At 44.9% G+C, this 11,807-nt stretch overlaps 5 protein-coding genes across 5 annotated transcripts; 3 read left to right on the forward strand and 2 right to left on the reverse strand.

The window, feature by feature from the left end:
* The first annotated feature begins 2,083 nt into the window (after positions 1-2,083).
* On the forward strand, positions 2,084-2,643 carry LOC126559424 (uncharacterized). Its single transcript, XM_050215577.1, has 3 exons — positions 2,084-2,250; positions 2,319-2,449; positions 2,519-2,643. The coding sequence occupies exons 1-3, from the start codon at positions 2,084-2,086 to the stop codon at positions 2,641-2,643; spliced, it is 423 nt and encodes a 140-aa protein (XP_050071534.1).
* A 435-nt stretch (positions 2,644-3,078) lies between these two features.
* Positions 3,079-3,825, forward strand: LOC126559193 (uncharacterized). Its single transcript, XM_050215316.1, has 3 exons — positions 3,079-3,404; positions 3,476-3,576; positions 3,651-3,825. The coding sequence occupies exons 1-3, from the start codon at positions 3,079-3,081 to the stop codon at positions 3,770-3,772; spliced, it is 549 nt and encodes a 182-aa protein (XP_050071273.1). The 3' UTR covers positions 3,773-3,825.
* Positions 3,826-4,870: 1,045 nt separating this feature from the next.
* LOC126559596 (putative uncharacterized protein DDB_G0271606) lies at positions 4,871-5,620 on the reverse strand. The gene is made up of 2 exons (XM_050215767.1): positions 5,475-5,620; positions 4,871-5,402 (listed from the first exon to the last, which is right to left on the reverse strand). The coding sequence occupies exons 1-2, from the start codon at positions 5,546-5,548 to the stop codon at positions 4,871-4,873; spliced, it is 606 nt and encodes a 201-aa protein (XP_050071724.1). The 5' UTR covers positions 5,549-5,620.
* A 591-nt stretch (positions 5,621-6,211) lies between these two features.
* LOC126559379 (uncharacterized) lies at positions 6,212-7,140 on the reverse strand. The gene is made up of 2 exons (XM_050215529.1): positions 7,000-7,140; positions 6,212-6,926 (listed from the first exon to the last, which is right to left on the reverse strand). Exons 1-2 carry the CDS (start codon positions 7,122-7,124, stop codon positions 6,212-6,214), a joined length of 840 nt encoding a protein of 279 aa, XP_050071486.1. The 5' UTR covers positions 7,125-7,140.
* A 3,264-nt stretch (positions 7,141-10,404) lies between these two features.
* Positions 10,405-11,496, forward strand: LOC126559344 (uncharacterized). Its single transcript, XM_050215491.1, has 3 exons — positions 10,405-10,583; positions 10,672-10,811; positions 11,306-11,496. The coding sequence occupies exons 1-3, from the start codon at positions 10,405-10,407 to the stop codon at positions 11,434-11,436; spliced, it is 450 nt and encodes a 149-aa protein (XP_050071448.1). The 3' UTR covers positions 11,437-11,496.
* Positions 11,497-11,807: the final 311 nt, after the last annotated feature.

Raw genomic sequence — 11,807 nt, forward strand, 5'->3', positions numbered from 1 at the left:
TCCAATAGACAAGAACTATTTACTCTCCCCAATGCTTCTCTTATCACTGCCAACATACTCCACGTGTCCACAAACCCAAACTACCTAGACGCCTTTTTACTGCAGGATCTGTTTCCTGCTCAGCAGCATTCAATGTTTGCTTTTGAAGAGGCAGCAACGCAACTTATTCGACCCATGTTTGTGTTATCCCCAAAAACAAGCTTAGCCTCCCTCGATCCAAAAAAGCCTTCTGCTCTGTTTTTGGGGTTTTTCAGTTTCGGACAGCGACCATGTTTGGTCCGTTCCTATGTTGGAGCCCCTGGAATTCTTAAGTCTTTGGTGCTAGTGTACACAAGCTCTCTCTGTCTCTCTCACTCAAACACAAACGGGCCAAAAAGGGAAAAAAGGGTAGCGAAATTTCCCACACTCTCTGGGGTGTCCCGGGGTAGCTCCGGGCAGTTTTGAGAAACTTTTCAGCTAAATGTGTTCTGATCCTCCGATTTCTCCACTCACACGTCCTGGACACAATCCACACAACATCTACTGCGGGTTGGTTGGTAGAACTGTTGGAATGTTTTTCCTCGCTGTGCCATTTCACCGCCACCGTCTACCATTTTCCCTACGAGGACACTAGCCACCTTGGCAGACGTTGGACATCGTAGGTTTTGGTCGAGTGGTCTGTTTGTTTTTCAAACCATTTTCCCTAGGACTGGGTGAAACCACATTGCAGCAATGGCCTTCCGGATGCCCCAAGGCATCTCGTAGTGTGGCGGTGCTGTCGTTCGCATCGGACCCAGGGACTACGGGTTGTGTTGTGTGTATGTGTTTTTTGAGCAAATGATGATGGTGAGGAGTGTTTCGTTTTCGCCCTAAACATCCGTTTCTACCCGTCGCACCCCAAAAACCGGCACTCGAAAGGTGGCGAGCGTGTGTTTTCCACATTCTAGTCTAGAGAACTTGGGGCTTTGTTTATTTCCTGTCTAAATTAAAATGAAAACCGAACCGATTCCCACCACCCCGATTCTGATGGGGAACATTCGACCGCAACTGCTCAGCAAAGCAGTCTTTAAAATTTCAAACCCAATCGTGTTTGTGCTTTCAATTTGTACCATCGACAAACTTTGCGAATCCGTTTACCCAACGCTTTTTAGCAGTTGTTGCAAAACGGAAAACTAAAACGAAGGGAGCTGTCCTTAGGCTTGCGAGCATTATTTTAATTTCTAACACCGTCACCGGTTGGAATGATTTAACCGTACTTCGTTTCGCTTATGCTGCGTGCGTGAAAAATAGGCATCCCAACAGTGTGGAAGTCCCACAGCAGGAACTAACGCGTATGGGAGATACAAACAGCTGGCAACGTCCTATTGATTGGTTATTGATTGTGCTGAAGGGTTATGGCTACCCTGCGGCATTATACACAAGCACAAAAAAACCCCTCTGTCGCTGTTTTTGTACCGTATGCAAAGGATTCCCGGTACGCGGATGCATGCATAAATCGAATTAACCTCGCGCGAGTGAAGCACCATGCGGTTCCGCATCCTTGAGGGGTCGGTAAAGGATTAGGACCCGGTCGGCAAATGGAGTTTTGACGCAAGGGCGCTGCAACCGTTGACAGGATGTGCAAACGACTGGTTGAGTATGTGACAGCTGCGCAATAGAACGTCAAAATGCATCAGCGTAGTCACGTATTCCTGTAGGGAAAAGAATATACAGCTAAACAATTATCTCCCATTAACAGTTGGATGTACTGACCTACATCTCAAACGCATCACGATGCAATCTTTAATTATTGTATGCTACACAAATCGGCAAGTAATGTATGTTGCTATGAAATTCCCAAACTTTTTTACTGAAGAATCCATCAGCGGTAAGTACGCCGTTCCCAGAAATTCCCCACCATACGTCAGCGATCTCGAAAAGTACTCATTTCATGGACGAATTTGGTGCTCCACGCTGAACGCGCTCTTTTCAAGTGTGTTGTCTGCCTCTTCTGCTTACTGTTTATAAAACACTTCAACCGATCAAGCAAACCCATCATTCGCAAGCAGGTTGTCTACGGAGTTAAATCGTAGAGAGATCGGGAAAGAAATATAAAAAATACACCATGAAGCAGCACCGCCAATCAGCAACAGTAGTAGCCATTGGAACTGTTGTCTTTTGCCTATCGATCGGACTAGCTTCGGGCGCACCAGCTCAACAGCAGACAGATTCGATCGAAAAACACGATCTCGGCGAAATACAAACGATTGTTACGGATCTCCTCGATAGTGGGTAAGTCTCTGGCAGCGGCATCATGGTCACGTGATTTTGAATTCTTAATCATTCCATGTCTCTTCCAGCATAAACATCAGCCTAGAGGAGCATCAACTTCGTTTCATCAAAGGTGACACGCAGAACCTGCTGGTAGAGAACTTTCTTTTTGCCACCGCGGATGGATTCTTATTCACTATAAGCACTGAAAAAGTTATCGGTAAGTTTGGTTCGCACAAAAAGGTGTTTACTTTTCACCCTTAAAAATGTTTCGTATCTTTTCCCACAGATAAAAACTACAAACCAAAGGTAGTGTCCTATTTTGATGTGAGCGAGGATGACGCACAGAAAGTTCTTCTCTCACTACTGGGCGGAGGCAACATTAAGGCTTTAACAGTTAAAAAAGCGCGATAACGTGAGGGATTGTGAACTCAAAGCGGCTTATCTGTCTTCCTTTCCGAAGCTGGTCCTAATCAAGTATTATAATAAATTTACCCCAAACATAAACTGTTTTTTAAGTGGCCTATCTTTGTTGCGGTTTTTTGTCGTAGCGGACCCTCAAAAGAAAACCAGTTCTAGCATTCATGGGAACTTTACATCAACCAATATTTTCCACTGAATTTCATGATCAACAATCGACCGCTGCTAGATGCGGTGTGATAACAACATTCTAGCGAGGGAACGAGCATGATCACATCCGACCCGACATGCACCGTGCCAATAGTCGTCGTGGGCCGTAACTTCAAGTCACATTCCACCGCAATTATGCAAAGACACTGGGAGGCAATTGAGTCTTTAAATATCACTTCACACTGCCGTTGATCAATCAGTTCCACCGGTCGCTTCGTGATGTATCGTTGGCAGATATTCGCGCTACTGCTGCTGTCTAGCGGCGGTGTCATTAGTTTGACACTGGCCAGCGTGTTTCAAGTGTTTTCTATACCGTTGGAAACGGTGGACGTTGGTGGTTACTGTGATCGATTAGCCGACCAGCTAACGAGTGTGGATTCCTCGATCATATTGCTACAAGTTGGACGACCAAGTAAGGCATTCGAAGTTGTATCCGGCGATCGAAACACAACCACTGCTTCGAGGTGTGAGTTTTTGCCGAGTGACACGAGAATTGGTGAGGATCCCAACGCATTGGATCTTATTGTGCAGCAAATACAGGACGAGTAAGCATTTGTGGGCACCCTCTCTCTCTTCCAAGACTATCGTATCTAATCCTGAAATGTTACTTTTACAGCGTTATCGCAGTAAAAAGGCATCACATCGTAGAGTATATAACCCTTCTCACGGCGGACGGTGAATATCTGCTGACCCTTGAGCGTACGGGTGATTTGGAAGGTAAGCAGCAATCCTGAAAGTTATCACCCCTCGTTTTCCTCATTGCTATCTTTTCCTTCCCACACGTCCAATAGAACCGATTGGTCTGGAACCAAAGTTTGGTGGCGTTAGTGCGAAAGAGAAGCTACTCCTCTCACTCGTCGGTGGCGGTAGTGGTGGGCGTGTTAAGAGCTTCGAGCAACTTAAAAAACCCTAGTCCTTTTGCGACCTTTCGCATCAAAGATGGCAGGTTTTCAAGAAGGCCTTACGTCCAACTGCGCCATGACCTCCGGTCTTCGGCACATATATCGGTGTATCCGGAACCCAGGTCTAATCTTCATCTAATCCCGTCCGACCGAAAATCGACCAAAAAACCCCACCGAAAGACAAACAAATCCAATTATAATTTATTACAAGAAGCGATAACATATAGCCACCGGTACGTACGTTCCGAGCATGGGGATATGAGATGAGGGGCTTAAATCGTCACATCGGGTTGGCGAGTGCGAAGGATCGGCCCAATCTATCTCCATCGCTTCCACCAGCAAACTTCGAATAAATATTAGCCCCCTGCTGCTGCACTGTGTGCCTAACCTCGCACCTGCTCTTACCAGTGTCCGAAGCGCCGTTCCAAAAAGTCTCCAGAACCGAACTGAAAGTATTTCTTGCCCAAGCTTTTTAACCTTTATCATGTGGGATGCGCGGGGTGAGAGCCTTTTCTCCGGCTGTACTGCCTGCCACCATCCATCTCTAATCATTCGACCCGAGTGTGAAGAATCACCACCTTCCAACCAGTACCATTTGCACAATCAACCATAGGTATAGGTTCTTGTGGCAAGGAGCTAAAGGAAATACCGCCACCTTCAGCTTCCGGGGTAGCGTTGGTTTTACCCACCGAAAGCTGGTTCCCCAGTGTTGGCATCTTCGAAGTAAACTTAATTGAATGAAATTAATAATAATAAATTTATTCGTGACTAAACTAACTTGACCGTACTTTAAATTTATCATCCTGAGCAGGAGAAATCTCGTCCGAAGAACCTTTTCTTCCTCGAAAGAGCTTAGGATCCTGGGGTTGGAGTTAGTTGCGGAATGATAAGCAGAAGGTGTTGTCGACGATGACGTTGAGCAGCTTTGCGAACGAGCGTTCCGAGTGATATAGTAACAAAACAAACGCACAACATACAGCCAATTCTGTTGTCTCACATACAGTCAGTGAACGTTTTATTATAAAATCCACCTTCAAAAGTGGTTAAATAAGCGTGCTTAAAAAAACAGCTCGTAGAGAAAGCTCGATTTTTTAGTTATCGTTGCCCGATTATCCTACCAGTGAAAGTAATGCCGCCTGTTTCGGATTAATCCTATTGCCCCCTCCAATGCCGAGGCATGGTTGTTCCGTCACACTGTCACCATCACTACCGGTTTCGTTTGGCGCTCCAGTCGAGGTATCAACGTTTTGACACGGATATTCTTCCGGCAACGCAGATTCTCCATCGAAACGAGAATCTAAACCTTCACTATTGGGAGCATTAGTGGTGACTGTTGGTTGCTGTTGTGGCACTTGTTGTTGAGGAGCTGGCTGCTGCTGCTGTGGATATTGCTGTTGTGGCGCTTGCTGAGGAACTGGCTGCTGTTGAAGGACTTGCTGTTGAGGGGCTTGCTGCTGTGGCACTTGCTGCTGAGGCACTTGCTGTTGTGGCACTTGCTGTTGTGGCACTTGCTGCTGTGGCACTTGCTGCTGTCCCCATCCAAAGTTAAAAGGAAACCCTGACGGTACACCTAACGACACTCCTCCTATTGGGTTCTTCACTCCAATGCTGGCCGGAAATAAGTTGCCCGAAAACTGTGGTCTACAGAATGTAAAAGAAACTTAAAATAATACTTCAATTGCAGTACAGTAAGTACAAAACACAAACACATACCGTGCCGAAGATGAGTCGAGATGGCTTGACACCATAAAGCACACGGCAAGTACTACCAAGCGTACGTTTACCATGGTGACCCGTTCGCGATCGCAATGCAACTGACGCTGACCAGCAGATGGAGATCGGTGGTAACCTCCAACATTTGCGAAAACTAATAAAAACCCAACCGATTTCATGGGTTATTCATCCCTTACAGTTGAGTATCAGTGTGTGCTCAACATTTGTATGATTTATATGCGAATTAGAAATTCCAGTAAATAAAATTCACAACAAAAAATACTCAGTTTTAATCCTCTTTTATTAAACCAAAAAAGGACGAACCAAAACTCATCTTAATATTATCTTAAGAGATTTTCTTTCACATAATGCATTGCTCCTACTTTTATGTCAACATCTGTAACCTCTTATCTTGTGTGTGGTCTTCATATGTTCTGCCTCACACAACAACAACACCTTCTAGTGTGAGGGATGTTTTCCGGTTTCGGAACCGGTTCCGTTTTTTTGTATCGTTAAGCTCTCGTCAGTAGAATTCGTGCGAGACGAAATAAATTGATTGTTATCAATGGACACGGCGCAGTAGCTAGACCAAGTCGGGGATGATTTGCAAAAAAAAAAAATGCAACGAACAGTTTTGTAGCACCAATGAAGAAGACGGAGAAAAGTGACATAAATTTACATTATTAACGAAAACAAAACCATTCTTTATTTAATGACCTTCCCTAGATGATAACCGCTTAACCTACGAGCGACAGTAGAAGTTTACTATCGATCCGATTCCCTAGACCACTTTCGTCTTCGGGAGCTTCTGTTGTGCTTTCCTCAAGCGGGTCTCTCGTTATATCTACCGATCCTGGCCAGGAGGTTGAACCAGGCGTGCTTGTTGCCCAGTGGTGCTGCACGGGACCGTGACCACTCGTTCGGATCGTTGTGGTGTAATACTGAGTTGGCCTTATAGTGCTTTGTATCGTAAAACGATCATCAGTACGATCAGGAGGGAAATAAAAATCTTCCACATGTGGACGAACTGTGGTGGTGGTTGTAGTGGTGGTTGTTGCTGTTGGAAGCTGGTTGAAACTCTGGTAGGGTCGTTGCCACTGGGAGAATTGATTTATCTGCTGCAGTGTGGGAAATAATAGACCGAGAGGATTCGCACGCACTGGTTCCTTCTGATATGGACGTTTGCTGTCACTCGTTCCATCGCTGTACGTTGTCCATGTAGCTTTCATCTCGGAGTTGACCACCTCTACCGGACTGTACCGGAGATTGATATCATCTGTACGCTTCGGGACGTTCACTACCGGTTTTTCTGTAGTAACACATTTAAACAACCGTTGCAAACTTGGAATGTTTACCGCACCGCCACAGGATAAGCCTACCGCTCTTGTCGTCTGTGGCCGTACGGTCGTTCGCTGTGCCAATCGATATGTCAGTACTGGTTCTAGCTGTGACCTGATGTAGAGATATCAAGATTGCAAGATAAGAATCGTCTCCTGCAAATCCTTCAGAATCCGCGAACACTTACCGCACTGCAACAACCGATCGGAGTATGCCGTCCACAGTAGCCGCTTGCTCGGCAACTGCGACACAAGACAAGATCACCTGCCAGCAACTGGCAAATGCGAGTAGCTTCCTCAACTTCCCGTTCATGACTACGGCGGAAGGCACGGCTCTAGCATCAATGAGCCTAGACTCCATCGTGCCGCAATACGCAGATCCCCAACGATTGGCTCAAGCATCACACACACACACGCACAAAACAAAGGCCAAAAAAAGGACAACAATCTCTAAACTATCTCGAATTGCTAACACACGTCAAACCGAAATTCCCCGTCCATTTCATCGCGTCACACACCCAAAAAGCATTAGCAGTCAGCAGAACAAAAACAATCTACCGATCGAAGCCGATCGATCGAGAGCATCACATCGAGGGAGGAGATAAAAAAAAGACCAGCCGCCCAACACATTCTGCAACACCTGTGCGCCAGGTAGCTCTCCGCACAAGAGGGCTCGTGAGGACTAGCTGAGTGTGTGACTGTGGGGATTTTTTTTGTTGTTCATTTAGCAACCATCACGCGCTCATCATCAGCATGCCCTTATGCCGCTCATTAATCCACCCGGTGCTGAGCTTCAATTCACGTCTTACTACCCCCGGTTCGTGTTCAACAGTACACAGCATCACTTGAACCGGCGTGACCTTCACCAACAAAAAGCTTACCCACTGATTCCGGTTCCATTCAAAAACTCAACAATTCGGAAAAGGGGAAACACACCTCAACAAAAGCATCATCCGTAGCCTTCCAGCGCTAAGATCAGATCTGGACCACAACAGCCTAGAATCTCGGGCTCCCGTGCCCTAGGTCAAAAGTTGCTGACCACTGAGTGACCAGAAACATCCCTCGGCAACGATTAGCGCCGGCTCCTAATTGGACATGATGTGTTGCTGATGGTGATGATGATGCTGGGTATTAGTTTAACACTGACCGAAAACCAAATTAACACACAACCTGGATGCTGACGGCTCGGCAAGTGTCAAGATCAAATCTGTAACAACAATCTCCGACAGTCAACCAGATCACCCGTAAACATGAGCATCCACACTGCGAACCGGTGTAGACAGACTGACGGGTGACTGCTTATACCATCGACCAGTTCCACCACTCTCGCCCGTTGCCAGCTGGTTCTGCGCGCAAGGGATGGGTACCGAACGCAACTGGTTTTGCGACCCAATGCATATGCGGCCCCGAACATTTATCCACAATAAACAAAGCGAAACAGAAGCGAACAGAGCAAAAAAAACTGGTAGGATCACTTTTGATCACCTAACCCATCGTGCGTTTCCGTTGCTGAATGTGAAATTAGGGCTTTTTTTTATTCGTTTTGTTTTGTTGCAGCGGGGAGAACGTGATCCCGCACCACAATTCTATGTTGATACCATACCGGTTCAATCATCATGTGATGCTTCGTAAAAAAGAAAGAAAAACCGTTCGGGAAAACCATTCAAATACAGGCCCCGGAACCAAGCCCTCGACTCTTACATTGCAGCGAGAGTGTTCTGGACCTTTTTTTTTTTTTTGTTTGGTGGGCTGTGGCTGTTGACGTTCTAATTTGCAACGCGGTGACTATTTTTAAAAAGAGCTTCCACCATGCCATGTGGTGAAATCGGAGAAAAAATCACCTTGAGAAGCAAGCTCTAGTGTTAGAGAGAAAGAAGAGCTTTAAGATTCAGTTAAGGAAGAATAGCGTTATGGCTTAAAAGCCGTTAGACAACGAACGAGTCGTTCTTTCTGGCCGGTGAACTTTCCAAACATCCCGCCAGTCTTTTCCACGGTTCCAAGCAAGCAAGCGGACAGTGCCCTGCCTGTGCGTACACCTGATGAATATTTTATAGTTGGCCGAACAATTGGAAGCTTTATTTCGGCAGGCCGATGGACGTACGAGTTTGGAATTCGCGTCCCGTCCCTACTTAGAATGACTGATGATGAAATATCTCTTCTGTTGGTGCGATCGCTTTGATGGATCCGATGGTACGATCACCGGAAAGAAGAAATCGTGCGTAAAGACTGGAGAGCGATGACATACTTTTTTTGTGTGATTTGTGTGCTGATATTCAGTAGATCATTCTTTAACCGGTTTAAGCAAAGAAACTCTACTGACTGTGGAGCTTATAGAACTGGGATTTGGATAACTGAGGTGCCTTGTGATACTGCAGCTGCAGAGCTGGAGTGCCGAACGTTTGAAAACGAAAGTAAAACTTAAATCATCAATTGTGAATGATCAACAAACCGCTCCAATGTAAATATCCACCCTGTACTTGAAGATCTTCTGCACCTTCTGTCGCCGGAGGTGTGTATATTTGATATTACTTTAAGCTCGTCCATCGGGAAGGTGTTAATTGAACTTCAGCGAAGTCCACCAAAATCTGCTTCAGAGGGTTCTACTTTGTGCTCTGTTTCGATTTCGTAACGGGGCACGATCACCACAACTGCGACATGCGAATGAAGATCGCCATAAAAATCGGTTGTGGTTATGTTACTCTTGTCGCGCTAAGCAAATCTTCAAACTGGTTTCTCATCAATATCGTACTATGATACTGATCTTCTTTTGTAGCGCTTTGCTTGCCACGCCGAACAAATCTTCCTTTTGCTGGATCTGGATATTTCAAGGCTTCTGCTCTCAAGCAGTGTTCTTCATTAACAAGCCTAACAGCGCCTGTACCGATGTACTGATGGACTGTATGACTTCCTCATTTAGCTAACCATTTCAACGAAACAAATTAGCACAAATTGACCACCCAGAGCACAAAAGAACCCTTGCCTTGAGAATTGTAATAGTTCTATTGATTCGATTAAACATCCGTTGCCAATTGAACTGCAGTCATCCCTCCTCCCTGTGGACTGTGTTCACCTTGGTATTTTACCAACAAAAAAATGGATCTTGTATCAACGACAGAGAACAAAAAATTCTCGAGCGATCTTTTCTAATCCTCAGAAATGCTATTTCTAATTTAATGCATCGCAACGGGTCTGATCAGCGGCATTCCGCTTCCGCCTGTAGCCAAAGAAGATATAGTTCCGTGGACAAGTGAACAGAAAAAAAACCCGTAGCTTAAGCTGGACAGAGCACTTGGCACGCTAACAAAAAAGCGCTCATCTCTTTTGACGCAAAACCTTTTTCTTCTATCGCCAAACGCGCGCGCGCACACACGAAGTCGGTGTGGACGATCGGAACTCGAACAGGTTGTGCCTGCCCAGGCCTGCCGCGATTTCTCGCCCATATCCCGTCACGTGGCAAATCGATTCTGAAACCCGATTACCATCCGCTCGGTTCTTTTGGACACCTCTGTCCAGTTTTCGGGAGTTGAGAATATAAAGTTCGTACCAGCGCTTCCTACCATACTCATTGGTGCGTTGTCGTTAGAACTGTCAACATGAAGCTCCTCGGAAGTGGTGGCAAGTGCGTCGATGCCGGTGTAGTGATAGGTTGCGTGCTGTTCGGTGTTTTACTGTCCCAGCTCGGACCGTGCAGTGCGTTCCTTACCGTGAAACACGTCGTGACGGAACGTATCTCCAACCAGACGGAATTCGTTAACAACGTGCTAAGTGATGAGTAAGCGACGAGTGATTGTGATTTAGTTGTTGCCAACTGTGCTGACACGAATGTCATTCTTTCCTTTTTGGGTATTTTTTTTGTGCAGATTACCACTAAGAATTGTGGAGCTTTCGCATTACGTGTACGATTGGGATCACGATACGCTGAAAGTGAAAGGAAAGTGGGTTCTGAGCTCACCCCACGACGATTACCTGTACTTTGTAGAATACACCGAAAAAATTGACAGTAAGTTGAGTGAAGACTTTTGTAAGTGTAATGTAGTGAACATATTTTTATATTTTGTGAACATTAGAAAAGTGTGATATACCCATTCTTAAACAATAGCAACAATCCGTACACAAACGATTTGGTTTTGAAGCGATAAACTTTTCAAATTTATGAAATTATGCATTTACTTTTAAACTATTCTTATAAAATAATGAACATAATTTAGCTAAAAGATAAGCATAATAACAGCCGAATAATAATCATGCTCCGAAGTGAATGATTTCAATATGAATTGTTGAAATTATTCATTCGTAACGAAAAGTTTCCTTGGTTGAAATATTTCATGACTGTTTCGAATATTTCACGCATTTCGATTTCAACAGTCATGTCATGTGGATTGCATACCATCCGCAGGAGCCTTTTTATCGTTTTCCATGCAATTTTGAATTACGATTGATGCGGCATTGCTAAAAATAATTTTGAACTATTTTTCTTATACAATTTTCTTTCAGAACAAACAGGTTTCAAGGAAATTCTGAACGATCTCTACTCAAAGAAGCTCATCACCGATATCCGACGAGTCGAGCGGGTGAAACCACAAGCATTCCACTTTGAAAAGACGATCTTCTTCGGCAAAAAGTAATTTTAAACGCACCATTCGTCCCTCCGAAAGAGAAACATGACAATACAAACCTGAAGTATCTGTTTGGCGCTGTTTGTACTATGGAAGATACTACAATAAAAACTACAATAAAGTAACATTTTCTGTACAGAATTGCTTCAAAACATCGATTGGATTTTTTTGCCATTCATCCTTGACGCGTTTGAATGATTTTGGTCACGCTTCCGTTGCAAATATCATAATCCTTTTCTAGACAGATTGTCATGCTTTGCAAATGGAAATGCAATCCGTCTGCAACGCCACCGCCTGTAGCATTTGTCAACAATACTGATTAATCGTGGCTCATTACCACCAAATGGATGCGCTATAGAAAACGCCTTCGAACTGTTAAT

The sequence above is a fragment of the Anopheles maculipalpis genome, chromosome 2RL (assembly GCF_943734695.1).
Source record: "Anopheles maculipalpis chromosome 2RL, idAnoMacuDA_375_x, whole genome shotgun sequence".
In the NCBI taxonomy this organism is placed as follows: Eukaryota; Metazoa; Arthropoda; class Insecta; order Diptera; family Culicidae; genus Anopheles; species Anopheles maculipalpis.